The 26,185-nt window shown below is 39.0% G+C and overlaps 3 protein-coding genes across 3 annotated transcripts in view; 2 read left to right on the top strand and 1 right to left on the bottom strand.

Moving 5' to 3' along the window:
- The first annotated feature begins 348 nt into the window (after nucleotides 1-348).
- On the top strand, nucleotides 349-6,576 carry masp2 (mannan-binding lectin serine peptidase 2). The gene is made up of 6 exons (XM_034877385.1): nucleotides 349-434; nucleotides 509-731; nucleotides 815-992; nucleotides 1,878-2,009; nucleotides 3,985-4,181; nucleotides 4,375-6,576. Exons 1-6 carry the CDS (start codon nucleotides 427-429, stop codon nucleotides 4,534-4,536), a joined length of 900 nt encoding a protein of 299 aa, XP_034733276.1. The 5' UTR covers nucleotides 349-426; the 3' UTR covers nucleotides 4,537-6,576.
- A 363-nt stretch (nucleotides 6,577-6,939) lies between these two features.
- Nucleotides 6,940-14,568, bottom strand: dffa (DNA fragmentation factor, alpha polypeptide). Its single transcript, XM_034877384.1, has 6 exons — nucleotides 14,307-14,568; nucleotides 12,878-13,036; nucleotides 12,634-12,788; nucleotides 10,659-10,863; nucleotides 10,063-10,187; nucleotides 6,940-8,660 (listed from the first exon to the last, which is right to left on the bottom strand). The coding sequence occupies exons 1-6, from the start codon at nucleotides 14,398-14,400 to the stop codon at nucleotides 8,451-8,453; spliced, it is 948 nt and encodes a 315-aa protein (XP_034733275.1). The 5' UTR covers nucleotides 14,401-14,568; the 3' UTR covers nucleotides 6,940-8,450.
- Nucleotides 14,569-19,686: 5,118 nt separating this feature from the next.
- The window catches only part of pex14 (peroxisomal biogenesis factor 14), a 43,302-nt gene continuing 36,803 nt past the window's right edge, over nucleotides 19,687-26,185 (top strand). The window contains exons 1-2 of the mRNA XM_034877635.1: nucleotides 19,687-19,800; nucleotides 21,731-21,781. Of these exons, the coding sequence (XP_034733526.1) occupies nucleotides 19,765-19,800; nucleotides 21,731-21,781 (87 nt within the window). The 5' untranslated portion in view covers nucleotides 19,687-19,764. The remainder of the gene's footprint in view (nucleotides 19,801-21,730; nucleotides 21,782-26,185) is intronic.

The following is a 26,185-nucleotide window of genomic DNA, read 5'->3' as shown; positions in this document are numbered from 1 at the left end:
TTTAAAAATCACAATAATATGTTTTACTAATTGAAGGTAACAAAACCTATAGAAAATGGTGTTTTTTTTAAAGATTTTGTATGATATGAACAACCAAGTCAGTGCTGTTCTTTTCTGTTTTTGGTGAATGCAATGAATCTCAGGGATATTGTATTTAGTGTCATATTCATCCAAACTGTCATCATGTAGAAATTGGAGGTGACAACAAGTGAAATAGTTTATAGATTAGAATAAATATAAATTATTTTGGCATTTATCAGTTTGATAGATTTCTGTGACCGGGGGAGGTGGGGGATGATGACAGACTGATCATGTGCCTGTCTCACTTTGTTTATCTAGAGGTCGGCGTGAGTTCATTTACCCTCAGATCACTGAGGGTTAACCGTTCCAAAACACGCAAATATATCTGGAGACCGCAAAGCCAACATGACCAGGTGAGTGTCACTTAGCATTTGTTTTTCTCAAAATAATCCTTGAAACTGCTGCCATCACACCTAATTTTGCCTAGTGGGTGCTGTGTATTTGTCCTATTTTCCCTCCTCCATGCCTCGCTGAGTGTGGTAATGACAGGGTTATATGGCAGCTTCACCTCCCCTAACTTCCCCCAGCCATACCCTGACAACCAGCTTGTAGTGTGGAACATCACTGTCCCAGATGGCCACAGGGTCAAACTCTACTTCAGCCACTTCAGCATGGAACCCTCAAACCAGTGTGAATATGACTACATCCAGGTAACACAGAAATTCCAACTCCCTGTGTCTGCACACGATACTGCTGCATGCTCACTAAAAGGACTCTGACCTTGTCAAACCAGGTTTTGACAGAGGGGAATGAAACCTTGCGGTTCTGTGGTGAGGAAGAGAAGAACTATGAAAGCACCCCAAGGAACACCGTGATCCTTTCAGCCGGAAACATCATGTCAGTGGTCTTTAGGAGTGACTACTCTAATGAGGGCCGATTCACGGGCTTCCAAGCATTTTACACCTCAGAAGGTGATTCAGAATAGTGACGTTTGTTGCCAGAAGGCAGATACATGTTTGGTTGCCGTGATTGCGGCAATGTGCAATGGAAGTTCTAGAGGAATAAGAGCAGTATTTTTTTCATCAGGTATATACACAGTAATGTTTTAAAATCCAGATTCAGACTATTTCCAACAGAAATTCAGTAGTAACAAAACAACGGCACACAGTGTTAATGAAGTGCATGTAAATTAATACAAAGCCCTTCATTTGCATAGAATTATTAGCTTATTCAAATGCACTGACAATGCAAGGTCCTGTATGGTAAAAAGGGAAACTTTTGTGTCTTTTTTTTTAATACGGTGAAAGTATCGAAACAGAAATGCACACTGTCCATATTCAGAAACTGTGCCTTCACATGAGCCATCAAGACTTCTGTTTGGTTGTCATGTCATAACTATACTACAGTATACTGTGTATAGGTAAAAAAGTGCCGCTACATTGCCATTAAAGTTATTCCCAAGCTGCAATGGCAGAGCAAACTCTTCTGCATCTCGGAAACGCTGACCATTCAGAGTAGAATATGTTTTTTTTAGGAAGGGGCCCTTAAAGAGACAGGCGCTAAAACTTAAACCCAAAATACTAGTGTGGTCCTAAAAATGAGCATAATATACCTGGACCTTTAAACATAGATTGGCAGTTTACATGTAAAGGTGGACGTAGATAAATAGGTAGAAGTATTAGCATTTTTGTCATTTAATTTTTTTGTATTATCCAACTGCGTTGCCTGTGTCACATTTAGAATAAACAATACATTTATATAAACCCCCTTCCACTGTCCCCATTTAAAGTTAAATGCAAGGAAAATACACATTTACTGTGTGGTGTTTCTCTCTCTGACCTTTCTTTCTCTTACAGACATCAACGAGTGTCTGTCCAAGATAGATGGGGAAAGAGTGTGTGATCATTTTTGCCACAATTACATTGGTGGCTATTACTGCACGTGCAGACAAGGGTACCTTCTCCATGACAACAAAAGATCCTGCACAGGTAAGAGCCATGCAGAGTAAAGCAAGAGAGGCATGTTATAAGCTTGGTGAGTCAAAAGCTGCGTAGGGAGGTTCAGTGTAAAAAGCTTGGTACACAGTGTTTAATTGTATATTGATCTCACTTAATTCAGTATAATGTGTTTCTCAAGCTAAATACACTGCTGCTCAAAGCCCACTACCAGACACAGCAGATATTGATGGCAAAAGATAAACAAATTCCAGAAGTGTGCACTTACTTCTGTTTAATGTGTTTGGTTTCAACATGCTTTGTTTCCTCAGCTTGTATTGATTATATAATAAAATAATGGGCAAGTTTTTCACGTGGCACAATTTGTCAGTGTGGTATTGAGGTGTTGAAATTGAAATGCGGCTAATTTCAGACTTGTGCAAGAAGTGTGGATGAGAACATGAGATCGGATTGTTATATTTTAAACTTGTAATTACATCTAATTATTGGAATATGATCTAAATGTTGGCAATTTGTCTTCAAAATGTCCGCAATATTTAACAGTACTGCAGAAGTCTTCAAAAAACTATTTTCTGACATTTCACACAGGGCACAGTTGACAATGTTCTAGATTGGATTTCATTCTATCATAGCTGGCCTATGCTTACTCATTTCAGACTGAAAAGGCACACTGATGCATAAAGTAGTTGATCTCTGCCAGCTGGTGTAGGCAAGGTTAATTACTGTCGATTCCTAAGGGAAAAGCAACATCAAAATTGTATTAAAAATTGATATCTGTGTGCAGCACAAATAGTGCACTGACACTAGGTAATTAATCACAATTACCAGTTGATGTGCCTTAAATTATAATGCTTTGCCAGAAGAAAAAAAGGTGACAAAACAAATCATGCAATGAATAGGGAAAAATGATTATCTGCCTACAGATTGTACTAATTATATGAATTACAGAAGCACAGCCTCTTTGCGATATTCATTTGTTTTTGGCTGGGACAACATCTGTGCGCTTGCCGAGGCAATGTTGCAAACTGAGATGAATCCCATCATTTATGATGCCAGGATATGTCTCAATAGACATTAAAATATACATTTTCTCCCAAACTAAAAAAACTTCAAAAATCATAAGTGAATCATAAGATTCATCAGCAGAGGTGTCAAATGTATTTACATTCATTACCCAGGTAGAAGTATAGATGCTAAGGTTTAAAAAGACTTGTGTAGAAGTTGAAATCAACTCAAGCTTTTTACCCAAGTAAAAGTGTAAAATTACTGGTTTCAAAACTACTTAAAGTAAAAGTAAAATAAGGGGTAAAAATAATACAAAATTAGACTATACAATGGGTTTTGGAAACAATCAGCTTGTGGAACTAACTAGCAGATTCGAAAGGAGTTGGTTTTGCATCCAACCATGTCGAAAAATTCTTCCAGGTACTGCGAGGGATGTAGAAGGGTTGGCTGGTCTTACCGGCTACCAACCTCATCGCTCGTGCTTGATTGGGACATTTCGCTCGAGTTTTATGACTTTCATGAGTCTCTGCCTCGGACATCCTTGTACTAGGCTACATACGTCTGCTATTTCCGTGCTGGAGTGTGACGGGATTTGTGTCATGTGCAGGTGCGATGGATCCTGTACAAACCAATAGAGTGTCAGAATGGTATAGTTTACACTTCTCTTTCAACCACAATCAAATTCACTCTATCCGGATGGCACAATGTATACAGATTTTTTTGTGTGTGTTTTTTTAATGATGACAAACCGGAATGAAAACAAGCCGAACTGAAATAGGAGCAATGAGGCTATTAAAGACTATTAAAATGTAAGGAGTAGAAAGTACAGATGATTACATGAAAATTTAAGGAGTAGAAGTAAAAAAGTCTTCTATAAAATAATTACTCAAAACATACCCCAAAATTGTACTTAGGATTGTACTTGGTTGAACAGAATCTAATTTAAAACAAGCCTCAAAATGTTTAAGTGGGATTTTAATGAGTGTGTGAGTCTTCCCTACAGTGCCATGCCACAGCCAAGTGTTGACCTCACTCTCAGGGGTTCTGACCAGTCCGGGTTACCCGGGCCCCTACCCTTCAATGAGTCAATGTGACCACACCATCCGTCTGCCAGAGGGCTACAGAATAATATTGGACTTCCTGGAACCCTTTGACGTAGAGGGGCACTTGGATGTCCCTTGTCCGTACGATATGTTGAAGGTTAGTCATGTGATTTTAGAGCATGACTATGAATAAGCAATGTATTCCTCCTCATGCCTGAGGAGGCAGTCTGTTACCGACTTGTCCTCTTTGGGTGATATACTACGCCGTTTCCTGCATAATTAAGTTTGGCTAGACATAAATCAGTCAGGCGTTTAATGAATCTTCTCATTTGATGTTCCCCTTTTATAAGATTTCAACAGCTGGACAAGAGTATGGACCCTTCTGTGGATCAATACCACCGGGTCGCGTTGACACAGGAAGTTACCAAGTACATGTTGCGTTCAGATCCGACACTAGTGGGAAAAACAAGGGATGGAAGATCAATTATACCAGTGTCAAGGTTAAATCCTGATGTTTATTGACATAAACAATTTATGTGTTTGTACGCTATCTGAAACTTCGGCACAGTGACTTGATGGCAACATAACACAACCATTATGTTTGTGATGAAGCTTGGATGTTGTGTTTGTGCATGATGCAAGCAGAAGCCTTATCCTTATGATCCTTTATTTGACATTGTGACAATGGTGCTACAAAAACGTCAAGCAATTTCACTGATAGCATCTAATTTGTAATCTAATTGTCATTGTTTTATGTATTCTTTTGGGTGAGATGATGCCATAATCTCAATAGCACAATCCTCTTTTGACCACTTTTGCATGGGAAATTTTTATCTTTTTGTTACTTGATGTGCAAATTAAGGAAGAATCAAAAGACACTTTGACTTATGAATATACTGTATATATGTGTATACATTGGATAAAAAAGTTCATTAAAATCCATAACATACAACCTGAAGCCACAAGTGATCAGACAAGCATATTAATAAAACAAGAGTGAGTATTCCTCATTCTTAGTAGTAATGTGACAGAACGCAAACTGTTGTGCTCTTTTTCAGCTAAAGACAAAAACTGATTTTAATGCTCTTTCAGAAATAACAAATCATTCCATGGAGTATTCTGGAAGTCAGTCACTGGGTCTGAGAAAGCGGTGCATCTTAGTCGTTTAACCTTCATGCATTATGCAGCTCTACCGCTCTATCAAAACAGTCATTATAGGGTTCTTCAGTCCCATGAAATAGCCTCTTATTTGACAATTTTGCATTTCACTCGCTAATATTTCCATCTGTGGACCACAAGTAGGGCAAAGCAGCACGCCTGAATGTGAGAAAGAAATGCACTTGTGATGATTCATGTTTCTGCTACTGCAGTGTTTGATTTTTTTTTTTAAACCTCATTGTGCTAACTTTAATTGAACTGTTATGCAGCAACGTACTTTTTACTTTGAAGGCCACGGCAACTCGGCAAGGCAAAGTATGTACTGACCCATGCATCACCTTAACATTTGCAGCTCAACCGAATAACAAGGCCTTAGGTGGAGATGTGTTCTCTGAAAGTCATCTGAACACATGGGATAAGGTTTGTTTTTTCAGCATGAAATGGCCAGAGAGTCCTTTAGGGAACCTGGGTACTGACAGAGCAAACCTGCTCTTCTTACTTGAGCACTGTTTACTCATAATCTAATCCACCAAGACAGTGTGATATATGTGCAACCGATTGCTCCCATACCCCTCGATTCAAACTGTTCATTCAGCCTGGTCAGAGCCATTTCCACAGGAATTACGCACACCATGAAACCCATTAACCCACAGTTGGAAAAATCTAGCAGCAGCATGCAGCCAGTAGGCTTGTAGCCAACATGCCCATCACTGTTTTGTTGACAACCTAGTAGTCAAGTTAACTTTTCAGGGGTCACTTCTTATTCTTTCTTTCCTTTTTAAAAACCATATTCATTACTAAATCACTTTAGTTGTTTGTAATAATCAGTTTAAGTATAAAGTGCACTGATTTATAAGTTTCTGTATGGGAGACGCGGGGTCATTTGAACTGTTTTGCGCTGAAGCCATGTAAAGACTTTTGAGAAAAGAAACATGTTCTGAACGGTTTCTATCCATGTTAAAGTATGTTTTAAGAAAGTTTTGTTACTGTTTTTGGTGTGCATTTATGTTATCTGGGTTTTAGTTTTGTATGGCTGATTTAGTGTTCATGTCTGTATGCATTTGTTATTGCAGCATGACTTAGACCCGGATGGGGACTGATCGGGTCTGTGCAGTGGGGTAAAGCATAAGTCAGATCCATGAAGTGGGCTTTGGAAATTACAGTCTGTACATTGTCAGCCTGTCTCTCTTACTGGAGCCAATGTGTTGAAAAGGTTGTTCTTAAAACTATTCTGATATAAAGGAATAAACACGTTCATAAAAATGATTACTTTCTATAGTTCTGATAAGTAGAACTGTGATGTTTCAGATTTTTCCTTTTCAACAAAAGCAAATTAGGTTTACGAATGATTTTTAGTAATGACTACTAATATAAACTTGATTTGTCTGCTGCATCAACTTACCAGTCTGTGTTACTTGACTTGTTTCACTCAGTGTAAAAACTTAAACGGTCTAAGGCAACTCATTTGCGAGAGATATAAAGGAGGTTCACTGTCAACATTTGTACTGTTTTCGTTATTGTCAATAATGTTTCTGAATATGCAAATGCATTCATTAATCGGTATATCAATTACATTTTGACATAAAAATAGGCCATAGCTTTGAGCCCAAAGTTCTGTCTCACTACTCAATGGTTAACTTTGAAGTCTTAGAGGAAGTTGAGTCTCAAGAATACAGAATTGTGTTGGTCAGTGAGATTTATTAGTGCGTAATTATACATACATTTAATATTCATTTATAAAGGAAAACAGCATGGTCAAAAGTTTGAGGGCTGGTTTCTTTTAGAAAACACCTTTCAACACGTTTATAAAAGCCAAGTTAAATGACACAATGTACATTCATAAACAATTTCCTTTGTAATTTTTGTCCTGCATGTTAAAATTAAATTCAAACTGTGAATGTGTTGGGGAACTGACATAACAGTTCTAACAGGGTTATAAAACAGTAGAGTGACAGCTTAATTTTGGTAAAACCGTGTGACATAGACATAATACTGACTAAATAGGAGACCTTGATAAATTCTCTATTTACCCCTGTGTTTAATATTAAAGTACAAGCCGGTCATGACATTTCAATCTCACCACAACACAAAAAGACGACCCGAATGCAAATTCATCCACCATCATACTTATGTGTTTATTGTTCAACAGACCGATGATGAGAGGACAGGCGTGACAAAGGCTATCTTATATATGGCCTATGAGTCACACAGACCTGGACCCACTATACACACCATCTTACATTATGCAGCCACTAAACTGATACATAACTTCAATAATAGTATACACTGTAATAGATGGTCTTAAAGGAGCTCTCATCCAGAAATATTGGTTCTACTCAACTCAAAGATGAAACTTCATGTCATTCTCACCCACGTGTTCAGTGAAGCTTCCCTGTATGGAGTGATATACATTTCATATTGTTGTATTCTTTCTTGTTAAAATTTAAAATTTGTCTAATTACCACATTCAAATTAAGCTTTTATAAATATATTGGGTTGATTTCTATATATCTCAGAAACAATTTTCTCTTTCAGTATAAACCTGTCTGTAGTTTTTGTCTGTACTAACCCAGATCTGTACAAATAACTTTGGTGTTGTGCCTTTGGTAGAGTTGCTGCATTCATCATCATATTTAGATATTCCTTCCATTCATTGTTCCAGGTAGAGCTTTTCTATATGGTCACTAGTTAATGACATTTCACACCAAAGTGCACATACACTGTGGTATAAAACGCAAAGGAAAATACCACGTTTAGGTCCACAGGTAGGTGTAATTGATGACCTTAGGATGGAGCCGGGCTAGCTGTTTCCCCATCTGCAGTCTTTATGCTAAGCTAAACTAAGCTAAGCTAAGCTAACTGGGTGATGGCACATGAGAATGGTATCAATATTCTCAAACCAACTCTCAGCAAGAAAGCATATTTCTCAAAATGTTTTGTTTAAAAGTTTACATGGATATGTTTATCTTTGAGTATTTTCACAGCATGGCACTCATCAAAAAAAAAGGAGCCAATAGAAAGCTGATGCCGTGGTTAACACAAGCATGTCTTTGATAAACATGACTTGTGAAAATGACTTTTCCTCTTAAGGCAAAAGCATTCAAATGGTTTGCAAGTTTTACAAAATGAAGCAAACATCAACGTCATAACCATTCATGGATTGCAGCATTATGGATATTATCAGTAACAGAGGGTAAATCCCATTTCTTCAAACCCCGAGGCAGGTATTGTAAATTCTTATCAGTCTCTGCACAGGTGAAGCCTTGGTCTAGTTACTGCCTTGGGCTGGCGTTTCTACACCCTCCTCCGCGTGCTGCTCCCGGTCCAGCTGTGTGTGGCTCCTGATGGACTGCACAGCCTGAACCTGCTGGAGACGCTTGCTCAGCTCGGACTCACAAGCCTGCAGCAGCGCAGACGTCTTCCTTCTGTCCCAGCCCAGCACCTTCTCCATAGCTTCCATCCCTCTGGTCACTACCATCTAAAGACACATGGAAGAGGCTTAATTTCAAACACTGGAAGTGTGAGCATGTGAGATGTCATACTGGTTTATCATTTTTAGATACATATATTCAAACTAATACAATTCAATCAGACATCCCTGTAATAAATCCTATCCTTTGTGAAGCTTATAATGGTTTTGTTGACACTGTCAGAGTTGAGGCTGTACATAGCGGTGTTGGTGTATTGGACTGAATAATAGATTAAAAGGTTTTTTTTTATATATTTTGTTCTCCATGTGTATGTAAATGAGGGACATAATCTTATACTTGCATTTTAGCTAAGGTAAATGCCGTTTTGAATTATATGGCAGAGACACTGATAAAAGTATGGGTTGTGTATATGACCTTGCAGATTTCAATAGCTACATAATTTTAAATAAAAAATAAAATAAAAAACATGCAGATCGCACATGGAAGAAGTTATGCTTCAGGGATTTCTGCCAGAAAGCCTTTTTTAACAGAACTCTCCCCCTTTTTATCCATCAGCCTATCGAAGAAAAAAAAAACAGGCTTCCACCAACGACGTGCCATTTTCACTTTCACAAGTCCCACTCCGCTCCCACCAGCCAGAGTTTGCTTCATTCGAATTTATACTGTTGAATTAAATACAAAATACGTATTGCTTGCCGTGTAGCTCAGCTGGTATATCTGTTATCATTTATGATAAACCAAATTCTAATGTATTAGAGTCAGTTTGGGATGGGCAGTAGCTCAGTCCATAGGGACTTGGCCTAGAAACCGGAGGGTTGTTGGTTCAAGTCCCTGTGCGGCCCAAATACGGAATGTGGACTGGTAGCTGGAGATGTGCCAGTTCACCTCCCGGGACTTGCCAAGGTTCCCTTGAACAAGACACCGGTGACTGATCCAAACTGCTCGGGGCACCTTTGTGGACCTTTATGACGGCAGAAATTTTGACTTGTCAGAGTAGGAAAAGCACAGCTGAAATTGATAACCTTAACGATGGCTCAATTCCAACAAGTGTCCCAGTAAGTTTCAATGAGTCAGCATGCACACTACAAGGGCCTCTCCTAAGTGGAATGCAGCCACCATTAATGGTTTTAAATACACGTGTGCTTTTCCTACTATAACATATCAACATGTCTGCCCTAAAACAGGCCACGCTTACAAAAGAAGCAACCTCTGGATGGTTACTCGGGGTGCAACTTCTCCCAACACCGGTCGGAGGGGGTTCACAGGTTAACTTTGTAGTATACCGGTCGAACAGGATTGGGACTGAAAGTGAAAACGGTGCGGCATCGGCTAAAGCCTTGTTTGATTATATTGGCTGCTGGAGGAAAGGGGTGAAATTTATTTCAGAAAGTACTTTCTGGCAGAAATACCTGAAGAATAATGTATCCCATTTCGTTGTGAGTGGGTTACCTGCAGATCCTCAGTGGAGAGTCTGGTCTCCGGGCTTGTTTTGCCTTTCAGGACCATCAGTGTCCTGGACATGAATCCAGATGCAGAGTCCACCTCCATGGCATCCACCTCCACGTCTCCAGCCCCTGACACATTAAAATGGATTCTCTTTCAGAATCGTGTCTTGTATAAGGGCACAGTTACATTAATCACCACAAAAGGTGGGTTTATTCAGCAGCAACAATGGTTCCACCTGGTGGCCAAAAGCAACAAGCACAGCTCTTTTCTTCAGAGGCATCTAAATACAACAAGGCACCAGAGGGAATAGACTGATTCTTACAGATTTAGCAGTAAGAAAAAAAAACTCTTAATAATAACAAATAAAATAATAAATACAGTTGTTTTCATTCCATGCATGTTTTAATTAAAAAGCTTTTGTTTTATGTAATATTATTATTATTATTATTAAAAATATCAAATTTGGTATGTTATTGTTATAAACTAATTTAGGTCAGAAAAAAACAAATACATTAAAAAATTGAATGAATAAAATAAAGAGGGTAAACCAAGATGAACCATTTCCAACTAAAAACCACCACACATTGACGCAGCCTCACCTTCCTGGCTGGGCTGGTTTGGCACTTCCTGCTGTTGGTCCTGTTGCACCGCAGCTTTGAGGTAGAGCTGGAGCAGTTCCTTGGACTGTCTCTCCTCTTCTCGTCGGTCCAAAACTCCCTGCAGTGTTTCCTGCAGATCCTCTGCCTTCTTCTCTTCGAAGCCCATAGCAGAGGCTAGCTCAGGGCATGGGGCATCCACTAAGGTCTGGATCAGCAGGTGACACAAAGAAATAAAATACTATAACTTTGAGAAGTCCACAGCAAGTCTATGTGATGCTTCACAGCAATAAAAAATAATAATGGAACAACAATCCCAGGATGGAATGAACAGCAAAGCAAAAAGTATAGCGGATGAAATCTTAAAAAAAATAAAAAAGTATTATTAATGACGGCTTATTCAGAGTCTGAAGGAAGTTTTGATCAACTAAAGAAGTAAAAAACGGTCCCTCTTACCATAAAGAAAATATTGCATACTTTTGTTTTAAATGATAAGGCTGAAGTTAAATGTAGGGTTGGGTTGGGTATTGTTTGGATTTTAACGATTCAGATACCTGAATGCACCATTAAGTTGCTGTCGGTGCCCACATACTTTCCCATTTGTTGTTAACATAACTGAAGGAATTTTTTTTGCCACACCGGTAACTCGAGCAAAGCAGGAGGATTTAACAGTTTATCTGACATTTTGCAACGGCCGTGGTGTCTCGAAAAGTGCAGTTGCAGGCTACCAGTAAGCTAACAAGTTACCCTGTGTCTTTCTTTAGCTGCAGACTGTTGCATGTTGATGTTATTACATCTGCTATTCTCTCTGAGACTTCCCTCCACTCTGTATGTCAGCGTGCACGGAGACAGACACACCAGCTGGTTTTCATCATAAATGAAATGGGGGTGAGTGAAAACAACATAGGAGTTAAAATGCAATAACATACACTGACTCACTCCTCTCTCATAGGTGTTAAGAAACAAACAAGCAGAACCAACATTTTAATTTCTTAACAAATTAAGGAATTTTGGAACTGGTTTTCGATACCCAACCCTAGTTATATATATTTTTTTTAATTAACAACTAATCCCATTAAAAGACAAAAAACAACAATGTGTTAGTGTGGCTCTCAAACCTTTCTGGGTCCTCTACCCTGTCTGTGACCCCATAGAGTCCTAATGATGATGAGAATTTTTAAAAATAGTTAACATCCTTATTTAAAAGGCTCAGTAGTTTCTCATAACAGCTGGGCACTGTAGTGTTTAGCAAATATTACTTAAACAGGAGTCAATGTTGCATTTGTTGGAGACACATTTAGCAAAATTGATTAATAATCAACCACAATAAACAACAATGCCCGTCCTACTGAAGCAACATGTCACCCAATCCTTTTTTACAACAATGGTGGTAGTCTCGCATTGCCAGACCTTCCTCTACAGCGCAGCGGAGGAGGGTCAACCTCTGCAGTCAACTGGCTGACATGAGAAGGCCAGCAGCTTATTAGGCTCAACCTTGAGCTTTGAATGCAGTCCCTCTGTTCCTAGGGCTGGCATCCATCCTGCATCACTGTCTTTTGGTTTTGCACATTCAACACCTCCAAAACACACGTGACAAACATCCAGGCTCTGCTTTCATTGCAGACATTGCCAATCTACCCACTGCATTGTCTGTTTTGGGTTAACCCTAGTTTAATAAGTTATGTTTGTTTTAAGTACATTTCTTGTGTGGACCCCCTTCTTTCCACGTTCCATGAGCTAGTTTGTGACATTGGCAAAATAAAAAAAGCATATCAGGCTTTGGCCAAACAGATAATACTTGTAAGTCAAATCAATTTATAATTAGTGTGCGTCTTTCCATGGGATTTGTTGACAATAAGAAATAAAACAAACATTACAAATCTGATAGTGACAACTGAGGAAAGTTGTTTTCTTAGTGCCTGCTGGGATGGATGTGACAGCAAACACTGTTGGTGAAAAAGAGGAATAATGCTGGTACCTGTAAGTCTGCCTCAGACATGAGGATGATGCTGGCAACGTCCTGCTTCAGCTGCTGAGCCAGGTGCCACCAGCGTGCTACGGCACTAGAGTTGTCCACAGTATCTGCCTCCAGCACCAAAGAATCCCTGGCCATCCAGGCCGTGCCCCCATCCACTACAATCAAAAGTACATGTTGTGCATTTCGTGTTAAAGGAATTAATCCTGAATCTAGACAAATCTCAGACAGAATTAAACCTGCTTACTTCTGCAACCCGGTGACCATGTTTCTTTTTCATGCAACAGCATGAACTTTGTGTTTGAAGGTAAACACAAAAAGTAGGCTTGATCCTGTACTATAGTCCCATCATTCTCTAGGACCACTGTAACCGGCTCACCAGGGCTGAACCCGAGAAACTCACGTCCTGTGGGAAGAAGAAATTACAGACTTTACAAATACTTATTTGAGTTACACTTTATCACAAGTGCCACAGAAAACTGGTGATATTCTTTAGCCATATAACCATACCTTAGAGCAAAATATAAGTTAAATATTTCAGGCAGTAACAACTCACACACCGCCTGGCCATTTGAGGATTCACGCGAATGACTTCTGTTAATAAGTCAAATCAGTTAAGTTGACACCTCTTCTTTCATTACAGCTGTTACTATTGTCGCTGCTGTTGAGTAATTGTGATGCTCACTCCCTCTGTCAACCTAAGGTAAACTAGCCTTTTAAAAGTGTGAATATAATGATGAATCTGTATTTCAGCAATGTGTGTGTTGGATTTACCTCTGCTATGTTTGGTTGCAGACCCCACTGAATTTTTACTTAGATTTTTGAATAATGAATGTTAAGTATCCTGGTGATACAAATACAATTATAACCCTTTATGGTTTCAACTTCACAACCAATTGGGTCGTTTATCACCACCAGGTTTAGGGCTGTAGAGCAACATAAATATGTAGATGCAAAAACAATATATATATTTTTTTTAATGTACTGATGCAGTTCAAAATCAAGGTACAAAATGCAGAACTGCCTAATGCCTGTAACAATATGTTTGGTTGTATTGTTCAACTTTACATAAAAGATCAAAATTGTGAATTTGCAAATGGAAGTTTTCCAGAAAACATTACAGGCTGTGTGCCATCTGCAGTTTACAGGACTTTATCAAGATCAAAAATACCATAATGTACGATATTTAGATGATTTCAAAAAATAATAATGCCACAAACTTGGTACTGTTCATTAGAACTTGTATTTTAGATAAATCAGAGACCTTGATGGTTGCATAGACCTGGGCAACGCCTGCTGACAAGCATTGTAGAAAAGAGCAGGACAGGACAGAACTGAGGTCTTGGCTGACTTTCCATAGCTGCTCCTACGAGTTTAAACATGATGAAAATGTTTCTACAGTCAGCTCGTTCGAGACCGACTAAGAGATCTTAAACTGGGCAGCAAACCCCAACTGGCGGTAACAACAACGCTGAAGGATCATTCTAACTGAAACTTACTGTACATCAAAAACATTTTCACCTTAGACAGCAAGCATCATTGACTAATACAGTATCTAACTGCTCATAAGTATATTTTTATAATACCGTTTTATTAAAATGGAAGCCGTACAATTAGACTTTCACTCTTCAGACACGTTTACCAGTTAAAGTCATAAAAACGTACAAGTAACTCACCTTTTATCTTCAGATCATCTAAAGATGGAACTACCAAACCGTATGATTTTTGTCGTGTGAAATTGCACACCTTACACGGTTTCCTATCTGTCATTCTAGGCTTTATGTGGAGAAACTTTTTGGTTGTGTTTTTACTTAACAGTTTCAAATACCGAAAGTAGTTCTCGCCTATCTTGTCTTTGCAGTTTCCAACCAGTTTCCAACACGGAACCACAGCCTGGTGGATAGATGCTAGAACGTAGTTACCGAACGAAATCGCTCTTCTACTTCCGGTCCATGGGATCTAGATATCTTTAGAAAAAAAATATGAACGGTTGTGAACGGGGAGAGATTTTTTATCCCGTATGAGTTGAGCCAGGGATTACAAATATGATGTTCGTCAATTTAAAAGATACATTTTCAATCGAAGAAAGTCACAGTTTATTGTTTAACTGTTGAAGTATAAGACTGTTTATAAGACTGTTTAAATACAAACTATAATAAATAAATATATTAGAAAGACTACAAACTTCAATGTCGCATGGATGACGTCTCGCTGAAGCTATGATGTCTGTGTGTATCGTACCGGCGATGTAACGTTACTCAAATGAGCAGCATATCTGGCTCATGCTTTTGCTTATCTGCAGAAAACAGTTCACTGGATAAAACACATCAGGTAAGATACAAGTGCATGTGTAGTAGAACAGAGCTAAGCTGGCTAGCTAGCTAGCTAGCAAGTGGTAGCAAGCTAGGTGACGTAAATTGTGTAAGACGAGAGATGTAGTTCACTGAAACGTTTCACACAACACTAAGTGGTCATATGACAAACCTTTGGCTAACTGAGACTTTCTCTGGTGGTGAGAATAGCTTTTGAATTGATGAACATTATATTTGTAATCCATGGCTTAATTCAAACGGCATCAAAAAATAATTTTCCTTTCCTCATTTTTAGGTCTCATGAGGTCCACCAGAAGGGGCGTGATTTTGGCTGAGAATCTTAAAAACGGCCACAGTGTAAGGAGATTGTGTTTTATTGTCCCAGTCAGTGTTGTAGTCTACGTGATATGCAGGTAGTATACCCACAAAGAAAGCTCCAGGATTTCCATATACCCACTCACAATGCACAATGGCATGTAACATACTTTGTATTGTTAATTTTAGAATATTTTGAATTGTCATCCGTTTTTTTCTTCGCATGGACTAATTAAAGGTGAATTGGTGCATAAAAGTGTAACAAAATGCAGGGAATTACGTTTTTTTACGCTCGGGGGAGGACACCCGGACCCTCCAGTATGATCCTGGCTATGCATATACAGTACAGTATACCCACTGAAAGGTGTGTGTGTGTGTGTGTGTGTGTGTGTGTGTGTGTGTGTGCGCGTGTGTGTGTGTGTGTGTGTGTGTGTGTGTGTGTGTGTGTGTGTGTGTGTGTGTGTGTGTGTGTGTGTGTGTGTGTGTGTGTGTGTGTGTGTGTGTGTGTGTGCTCACTACTCACGGTTATCTTCCTTGTTCAATGTTTGAATAAAGCTGCATTTAATCTAAAATTATTGGAATTGTCATGTGTGCAGTTTCTGGTCATTTCTGGTCATGGTTCCCAGATATCACCCACTACAATACATTAGACTACACCACTGGTCCAGCACACTGGGGTCTGGAAGAATGAATATTTCTCAGCAACAACAGCTTCTTTTTTTAAAGATCCCATGGCATGACCATTTCACTTTATGAGGTTTTTTAACATAAATATGCGTTCCCTCAGCCTGCCTTTGGTCCCCAAATGGCTAGAAATAGCAATAGGTGTAAACCGAGCCCTGGGTATCCTACTTTGCCTTTTGAGAAAATGAAAGCTCAGATGGGCCGATCTGAAACCTTGCCCCTTATAACCTCATAAGGGGCAAGGTTACCTCCCCTTTCCCTGCTTTGCCCGCCGACAGAATTTGGCCCACCCATGAGAGACAGACGTCATGGCTTTCAAACAAGCAAAGTGGCAGTTTTCCAATGCCACTCCCCCAGTCTTCACCTATGCCCCCCCCTCTCCTCCTCAAAAGTTACAGACTCAGAAAAGGCACATACTAAGGAAGGCCCGTTGTGGGACTGGCTCTAGTGGCTGAATAGAGAAAGAGACTTCAGATACAGGATTAGGGGACAATTTAGGCCTATATAAAAGCATCCAAAGATCACCATGTCATGGAACCTTTTAAAGAAAGCCTCATATTTTCTGCTTTGATATCAGGACCCCCATATTCAGGCCCACCTCATTCGGGCCCACCCATCTTTCACATTCTGCATCTGCTTCTGGTTGTAGCAGGGTTCAAACAGAGACAGTCAAATAACCATTTGTGTGTTGACGCTTGCGCAGTATGCCTGTGTTGTTGTTCGGAACAGTCATGCATTCTTTGGATGAATCATTCCATGGGTACATTCTAGCGTCTACGTGGCATGTTCTTCTTCTTTGAAGTTTAACGGCAGCTTGCATCCTTAGTGTTGCATTACTGCCATCTTCTGAAGTTAGATTATTTTTACTCCAATGCTCTTTTACCCTGCTCCTGTTAACCGTCATCTTTTCATTTCTTCCATTATATCCTTCCTTTCTGAATTTCCCGCAACTAACAAGCACATGCTGACAATGCTCACAGAATGGTTGGATGCTTCCCTATTGTGAAGTTTGTCAGTCAGATTACTGTGTCCTTCTACTTTACCTCTTCTGTTCAATTTCCCTGTCTTCCCCTTATCCCCTTTGTGCTGTTGCACTCTTTATTGCTTTTCTTACCCCACCGATTTTGAAATGTTTAGAAGGGATGTCTGTGCTTGTGTGGCTATAGATTGTCCACTCTCTCATTACCTATAATGCCAGCAACAGGAACCAAGATGAATGTGACCTCAGTACCTTGTTTTATTACTACTGTTGATTGTATTGCTATAATTTCAAACAGTAAATCCCTGTTGATTACTGGACACACCTGACTTAAAACTGGACAGACTAGAACTACAGACTAGAGCTTTGTTTGGTTTGATTTATTCAACCCATGTCAAAACCACCAAAGGGGCTTACAGCTCAACAGTACACACACTTACAATTTTTTATTATTTTGTTTGTATATTCCAGTGCTGTGACTGTAACTGCAGTTGCAGAACCTGTATGATCTGTTAATGTAATGGATCTTATGATCCAGATCAAATGCTATACATATAATATTTACAAATCTTACATAGAGTTTCTAATAACCACACACACAGGGATTATAGGCCATATAGATGGTGGGGGGTAATAATAAACCTGGGCCCCCTCTGCCCCAATTGTGGCACGTATTTTTGTAATGTGAAAAAAAAGGTTATGTTGTGTCTTCGGACTCCTATATGTATTGATAAATATGGAGGTGATGAAAATGCATGAATTTGAAAATAAAAATTTGAATTATAAATTGTCAAGCAATTTGATAAATTTAAAGCCAATTTGATTAAACCAGTATAACCTTTAATGTAAAACAACTCATTTAAATTACAAATGTTATAGTGCCTTTTATCCAGAAAAATGTAGCTCCCCCAACTACTTGTATTTGTTTACAGCAACGAGCCAAAGCAGTCAATAGTGGCTGCACACCACGTCTAGGGTTCTGGAAGTGAATTCCCCATTCATTCACATACTCCATCAACGTTTCAGAAAATCCTTATATGAAGAGTAAATCTCTTTATATAAGAGTTTTACCTTTATATTTTGCAACTAAGCACACTAACTACAAGCTGAATCAGGACTATAAAAACATTGGATTTGTCAAACACAAATGAAAAAATCATTGGAAAAAAGAGGCACAGGTACATAACAATAGTAGAGTTCAGGGGTAGCAGTAACTCATTAGCAGGTTTGCAGGTTTGTGCATGCGGTAAACATTTTTGTGGTAACAGTGAGCTCCACAAATCAGAGACGTTGCTTTAGGATTGTGGGTAGCCTAGTGTACTTCTCAATGACAATGAATTAAAACATGTTTTTCTTAAGACAAGGTTGATGTTATACACCCTTGTGGTGTTTACAGGAGCATAAACCATTGTTTCCCAAGCTCATAGTTTGTGGTAAATCTACCTTATGGCTATTAATCAAATCCTCAATTCAGAATGTGAATGTGATTTTCACATCAAGAACCTCACTGTTGAGCTCTATACCAGAGACTATAGTCTATGCACAGTACTGTCTACATAGACAGTGACAGAAATGGACACAGCAACACCTTAGACTTCGACGGAGACAAGTGAAGTTAATTAGCAGCACTTTTCCTGTGAGGGCTGAGCTACTGCACAGCCTCAAACTGAGCTTGACGACATAGATGTGATGTGAGCAACCTATCTGAAAAGTTGTAAGTCTTCTGATAACTGTGCCAAGAGAAATCTCAATCATTCATCATCAATCAAATCTTGCATATGTAAGGAGATAACATAGGCACAGGCTAATTATTGCTAACTAAAATGCTATTTAACAGTAATTAAACTTAACCGCACTGCTGCTACAGGGCCATAACGTGAGATACAAGGTAATGGAGCCTTTTATACATTGTCGTGTTTCTTTAGAAATCAAACAAAGGAGGAATTAAGAAAAATGCATTGTGGCATTGTTAGCAGAAAGTATTGTATAAGTCAGTTACTGTACTTTTTTCATTCTGTTGTTTACTTATTTAGTGCTCTATAGATACATCTACAGTACACACATACTTTAAACTCTTAAATGCAATGGTGACAGTAAATGTAGTGCACTATATAATAAATATGGAGTGATATTTGACATATCCTCTCTCTTTAATGGAGTCTTACTTGAAATGTGTCTGTCAACTTCTCTGGGGAAATATAAAGACAGCATTGTCTTTCCACAAGACATTATGGTCACAGTAGTTAATTGCACTTCTTTTAATGTTTCACTTGGTGGCAATTATAAAGATTAATGTTCCATTATCTTTGTAGTTTTTATAGGACTATATCAGTCATACTGGCCTAGATTGACAGGATTGTCTTGAAGTCAGACTGCGAGTCAAAGCTGGAGTAGAAAAATGCTCCAGGGAGACCTGATGCCCCCAGTTTCTCTGTTTTTTTCTGTTGTTTCAATTTATTACAAATATGTGTAAAAAATTCAATGTGTCCTGAAACTATAGGCATCTTAAAGGGCAGTTCCTGCATTATTAATATTTGGACCATCATAGAGGAGCTCCGTGTCCAAATATAATTCTACTAATTATGTGTTTACATTTTAGTTTAATTTTATCAACGTTACACAGTATTTGGCTAATTAAGATGATTGTGATTCTGTGTAAGTTTTTTTTTTAATTATTATTAAGATTTGTATCAATTCTGGTTTGCTTGCTTGTAAACACACCAGGGGCTCCTGGCCAAATGTGAATTCTACAGATGTGTACTCAAGTCTGTGTTGATAGCCTTCCGAAAAAGCAATCGAGCGTGGCTCCCTCGAGCAGCCTGTAAGCAAACGAGGGATAGGAAGATGGCATCCACCGACCAACCTGACCCTTCCACACAGGTCTCCATACATGCAATATTTACCTCTTAATGTCCAGATACGAAAATGGAGTCTTATAATGGGTTTAGATGCCGTGATCCCTGAATGCCTTAATTTTCCTGAATAACCTTTAACTGTTCTGCTAGCGAAGGTTAGCATAGTTGCTAGTTAGCATGCTAGCTAGCTGCTGCAACGCTTCAAAAGTTGCCTCTCAGGTTTGTGTTGACAAGTGGACAAGAAGGGACTGAGTCGGCTGGCTAGCTATTTTCCATGACCAAATGTTCGTAGATATAACTTGGATTTTGTAAAACTTTAATAAAGCTGCATTGGGGTGAAAAAAAGATTACTGTAAGCCAAACAAGCCCAGTGGATTGGACTCGGCTCTTTGCTAACACTGTGTTGACATTGCTGAGAAGCATAGATCATTCCGAGAAAACGCATGTTATATAAAGTTATGGCTCATACACGTAGCCAGGGACAGCTTTACACATATAGCTACAATGCTTTTAATTTCAGTAAGCACATATACTGTGTTATCCACAATCAAATGTGCATAGTTTAAAACAGAATCGTCCAAAGATATATTTTATGTTGACCAAACCCATGATTGTAATCATGCAGGCTGACATTTACACAACAAATACTTCGTTATAAATTAATCAACAAGGGGCATAAGCACAGGTATCTGTCCAAAAACATATCTAGACCCTATTATGCACATGTATGATTCTGTCTTTCTACTTTCTTTACTACTTTATATTAAATTGGACAGACGTTTTTACTGTATTCTTCTTATATTTACATAACTAGAATGTTGGTGCATTCAGCAAATTATGTTGTTATGCAGTTGTTAATAGGACTGGATATCCTCAACAATTATTCGAATCGATTCGATTCTGATTCACAAGGTTCAGCATAGATTTGATTCCTGATTAGATTTTAGTTTTGATTGAATATCAATTAGGTTAGGAACATTTCAGTTACAAAACCAATTTAGCTTGGATATAAAAATAGATTCTACAACTGTAAAAAAGTTACCTATAACCTGCGGCATTCTTAGAAGTGTCAATGTTAACATTAAGAACTGACCCCAAAGCAGTTAAATTATGATACTTTTTGTTGAACCTGAACACACAATAAAGTGCTCTCTACCAACTACAGTCAGTGAGCATTGAGTGACATTTCATTCAGATGTCTTGAGGTGACAGAGGGACTCCATTGAAAATTGATAGACCAATTCTTTGATGTTATGATTTGATTTTGGATCATTCAAATGAAAATTGATTTAAATCGAAAAATCCAATTTTTAAACCCAGCCCAAGTTTTTAATGAATGAGATGTTACCGTCTTCTACTCTCCTGCCAGACTGACACTTGGTTTGAAGCTGACAAATATATGATGTTGGTCTTTTGTTTATTTCAGCAGTATTAATATGTAAGATGGATAGGCGTTCGTCAAATGATGATTGCGCATTGCATATTTCACTGCTATCTGCAAGTACTTTTACAAATATAGTCATACAAGGTGTAGTATTACTCTTTTACTTAAGTAAATGTAAAAATATTCACATCATAGTTTACTTAAAGTACCAAAAGAACCTATTATGCAAAATTGCCCATTAAATTGTTTATCATAATTTTATTTTAATTAAAATTAAAATTTTAAAAGAAGTAAATCATTTTAATATTGTAGCTGGTAATGGCATTAAATAAATGTAGTGTGGTTAAAGAGTACAATATTATTATCTGAATTTTAGTAGAGTAGAAGTAAAAAGTAGCAGAAAGGGGAAATACACAACGCACAAGTACTTCAAAATTGACCTTCGGTACTAGAGAAAATGTAGTTAGTTACTTTCCACCACTGCTGCAATCTAAACCTTGCTGTAATAAACCAACAGCCTCTGTCTTCCAGTAGGTGGCACTCTAATACAAGTGTTCATTTATTTTCTCAGCCTGGCCTTCCACCTGGAGATGAAGCGGCAACTCCCCCCAGAGAAGCACTGGTAAGGACTCCGGATTAAAATGACTTGACTGATAAAGACAATATGGACTAGAATAACTAAATCGTTGGGAGTATGCAAGTATTTTATGTAGTGCATATTAGATAGATATAGCAGGTTAGTTTAAATGATAGTCACTTTTCATTTAGTCTCATGTAACAAAGAAAAAAAAGTTTTAATACATGCTAATTTTCAAATATTCATAAATCCTGCATGCCATTAATCTTGTGTATTATCGATGCTACAAAACATAAGTTTGTAAACACTTAAGCAACTGGTTTCACTGGTCAGACCCCTTGCTCTGATTGTGTGCTAGCCAGTGAAATCAGCCGCTGTAATGTCTGTAGAGAATTAACATCAGCATACTCTTGGCAATTGATGATGCATAGTTGAGGAACAGTGGGTTTGTTTTTTATGATCTAGTGACTGAAAGAAGTTTTTTTTTTAATCTTTTCATCAACAAACTACTTTCCTTGGCTAATCAGATCATATTACATATTCCCCAGTGAGAATGTGTGTTGAAGACTTCCAATTAGCAGTCAGTCACTTTAGCACCACACTGATGTCCCCAAGCCCATAATGAGAGTGTACTTTATGTTCCTTGTCTTGAGAGAGTAAAAAACATGGAGGAAAGATCTACTTTTGCCGTCACAATGGTTTCATATTTGCTTTAATCATGTTTAGCATTACAGTTTTACCACATAAGTCTTGCCTATTGTTTTTCAGAATGGGTTATCACCAGGACATGTTTGAATTAGTTAGCCAATATTCACCAGTAACCAATAGAAAACAAATACTAATTAAACAAACTTGACACACAACATGCCAACAATCCTCTTTGTGCCTGCAAAAACAAAAGAAAGGATCGCTTTATCATCATTCTTGAAGATGTAGTAGAAAGCCATAACTGCATCTGTAAATATTGCTTCATTGACGCATTACACTAGTATAGTTATGAATATTCAGTTTAAAAAATATTATTCTCTATGAATAATGTTTTTGTTACCCCTTTAACTCAGGGTCTCTGGAGTCTCATAAATTATCTAAATTATGAATACATACAAAGCAAGTAACCTTTAATAACAATACAAATTTGACTTTTAAAAAAAATGTGTGAAGCAAAGTGTTAATTAGACATTGGTTGGCTCAAGTGATGACAACGATTATAGCCAGGACTGTCTTTTTTTGCTCAGTTGGATGGAATACATCCCAGGTACACTTGCTGTCCTTGTATGGCCACAACATCCAGGTTATAGGAGTGCTGTATTGTTCAGCCTACATGTCTCAATGTCATTCACCACCATTCACTCTTCATCTCCCCCCCCCCCCATCATCCCTTCATGCCAAGGCTAATTTAATCCTGGGGTTATTGATTGTGGGAGCATTCTCCCAGGCTTTCTTTCAATTTACTTCAATTTCATCATCCCAGTGCGCGTCTGCCTCTCAAAAAGGGAAGAAATTCTTGTTATGAGGGTCCTGATTCGAGACTGGTTGACAAGTCTCCCCGCACCACCACCACCCTCACTTCCAACCCCTTTTCTCCTTTCTCTTTTTGATGAGCTGCTCTTTCCCAGTTAAGTGGATTATTACAGTAGGGATAATTCTTGTCACATGGCATTATTTGGATGAGGTGAATAATTGAAATTTATGTCTGAAAGGATTTTATCTGGATGAGAGGAAAGGGAGTGCTGGCAGGGTTGGGAGGGCAGAGGGAGAGAGAGAGAGAGAGAGAGCGTACACGTTTGTGTAACATTTCTGTGCACATGTGCATGTCAGACAAGCCAGTGTGTCAGGATGGGGACACCAGTCATGTTAACAGGTTCTGACTCACCTCGCCCAGATCAGCAGGCCCTGGCACACTGTGCGGCGTGGGCTCTCTGTAGCAAGAGGGCCCAGCTCAGGGGCCGGTGCCACAGCCTTTGCCACCATCTAGGCCAGAGGGGGAGGTCTGGACCTGCAGTTGAGAGAGAGCGAGAGACTGTGTGTGTGTGTGTGTGTGTGTGTGTGTGTGTGTGTGTGTGTGTGTGTGTGTGTGTGTGTGTGTGTCCGTTCCATGGTTGACTGGTATAGCAGTTGTTGCCAGCCGTTGCTGTTGCCTCTAACCCCGGCTCGCTTCTCCCCTGTCTATAACCCCCACCCACCTTCGACTCATCGCTGCCATGCCCATTGCCCCCGCCAGTCTCTTGCCGGTGTGTCCCTAGTCTTTGTGCTCTCTCCCTGCTGTGGCAAATCCCTTTGATCACATGATGAAAAAACTGGGTGAAACCAGAAAGTACATTGTAGTGTATATATTGTAAGGGATTAATATGAAATGTATTTTTTCTCATCAGATACTAAGCTTTAAACTGCGTTATAGTTGCATTAAGTGACTTGTCTGAGTGAAATAACAATGGCCACCTGCTTGGCCATGTCTTGGCTATAGTTAAACTTTAGATTGAAAAGAAAAAAAAAGTAAGATTACTTGAAAAATTCATTGCGAAGAGAATTGCAAAATTAGGCATGTCCTTTACTTACAGCAAACTGAAAAATCACAGTATGTAAGCGTGTGGTTTATGTGTGCAGGAGGTGCATCTGTACCATTTGCACACCTGTGTGTGTGCATGTGGGCATACGTAGTGTTAACTTAGTCTGTGTATGTATTTAGGTTTGGGGGTTTTAGTACCGCATAGGGAGGGGGGGTAATGGGAGGGGAAAAGAACTGTACGAAGAACATCCCCGGTCTCACAGCAACTTCAAAAGCTCCCCTTCCCTAGGATATTAAGCGACTGTGCTGAAAAATTTAGCAAGCGTTAAATAAGCCGCTTTGAAGTGATCTGTTTTGGCTCAGCAGTCTCCAAATTTCCGTAGCCTCTCTGCAATAGCCATCACACTATAGAGGGGGGGGGGGGGGTAAAAAGAGTTTTGAGGGACCTGGCAGGTTGGCAGAGGAAATGGCAACAGTTATCAGTCCAGCCAGCGACATGAAGGCACCACCGCTGCTATTGTTTTTGTGTGGCTCTTTCTCCCCTCAGTTCACCTCCCTCTCTCCCTGACGGCTTTTCTGTTGAGCCCCATAAGTCGCAGGCAGACAGATGTTGCTCATATGTTAGCTCTAAAAAGAGATTTTTTTCTTTTTCACTTACGCAGGGGTGTAACACAAATTTAACACAGTCAGAGGTTACTTGTGGGACTGTTCAAAACTGTTTTTTTGACCTTAATGACTTCCTACATGAAACATGTTGGTGGAAATGTATGTCCCTTAAACACCAATCTATTTTGTGTTTGTGTGTGTGTGTGTGTGTGTGTGTGTGTGTGTGCGTGTGTAATTGTGTTTTATACAATTTAAAAAAACTAAAAATACAGTTTAAGTCATTTTAACCGTTTTAAGCTTTCCCCATCAAGTAACAAAACTAACAAGAAGGTAATCTCTTATTTGATTATTCATATTTCAATTCATTTAACATTTATCACTTTCAAAACCATTATTTTAATTTTTGAGGACTACAGGTTTCAACACGCCCAAATTAATTATTGGGGCAGCCTAAGAAATGGGAGCTGGTAATGAGTCTGGTATGGTTACGCCTTTCTGTCAAGAAACTGGGCTACCATTTAGTTAGTCAAGGGAACCTTCTCTGAGATTTTCCTTTTTTCCTCTTTGCTCATTACTTTAATTGTAATTGTAATCCTTTATTGGAGCTGTCTGCAGTAAAGGCGAGTTATGGTCCGAGTGGGGGCGCGAGCCATAGAAATATTTCATGATTATTGGAGAAGACGGTCACTAGGTGGCAGCCACTAGTTCGGCCTCGCTGTAATTACTCGGTGGGAAGTGATGGCGAGAAACTATGTGTACGCCTGTGAGGGTGTGGGAAGAGAGCCTTTTCAGATTCTAACACACTCCTTGAAAGAGAAAAGTGAAATAAATCTGATCACCTGTCATCTCGCAGTCAATATATTCAGTATCCTGTCACATTGACTGTAAACATGCTACACGCTCTGCAGAACAAAGGCAAGTGTGGAAAGCATTCATCTTCATACTCTTATGTTTAATTTCAAATAAGTAAACTTATTTTTAATTATCTGATGAATTATATTAGTTATCTGAAAACTCTGTTTCACAGTGTGGGCTCATGCAGAGGGATGTAGGATATGCTGATGACGTGACATCAATTGTATTTTATTTTCCACGACAATAGTGAAACATCTGCACACTGTTTCAGTGGTCGTGGTGGAGTTTTCTCTTTGAAAAGCATAAAAGCTCAATTCTCTGTTTCTCAGTGCAACACTCATTGTGCATCATGCGCTGTTTGTTTCAGTGGTTAATGATACAGGAAGAGCCCTCCATTTTATTATTGCTGTGTTGCACTTTTTCCCCTCCTCGCCCAACCCGGCAGCTAGCCTCCTTAGAGGACTCTGTGTGAATTCTCACTG

This window comes from Etheostoma cragini, chromosome 7 (genome assembly GCF_013103735.1).
Source record: "Etheostoma cragini isolate CJK2018 chromosome 7, CSU_Ecrag_1.0, whole genome shotgun sequence".
NCBI classification, from domain to species: Eukaryota; Metazoa; Chordata; class Actinopteri; order Perciformes; family Percidae; genus Etheostoma; species Etheostoma cragini.
This window is presented reverse-complemented; position numbering and strand designations above follow the sequence as displayed.

Excerpts from the sequence above, each read along its gene's own strand:
- masp2 (XM_034877385.1), top strand. Across the intron at positions 993-1,877 it reads AGCATTTTACACCTCAGAAG|ACATCAACGAGTGTCTGTCC; the intron begins GTGATTCAGAAT and ends TTTCTCTTACAG. Across the intron at positions 2,010-3,984 it reads CAACAAAAGATCCTGCACAG|TGCCATGCCACAGCCAAGTG; the intron begins GTAAGAGCCATG and ends TCTTCCCTACAG.
- dffa (XM_034877384.1), bottom strand. The coding sequence starts at position 14,400 with ATGACAGATAGGAAACCGTGTAAGGTGTGCAATTTCACACGACAAAAA. Across the intron at positions 10,864-12,633 it reads TGTCTGAGGCAGACTTACAG|ACCTTAGTGGATGCCCCATG; the intron begins GTACCAGCATTA and ends CTGCTGATCCAG. Across the intron at positions 10,188-10,658 it reads AAACCAGCCCAGCCAGGAAG|GGGCTGGAGACGTGGAGGTG; the intron begins GTGAGGCTGCGT and ends TTAATGTGTCAG.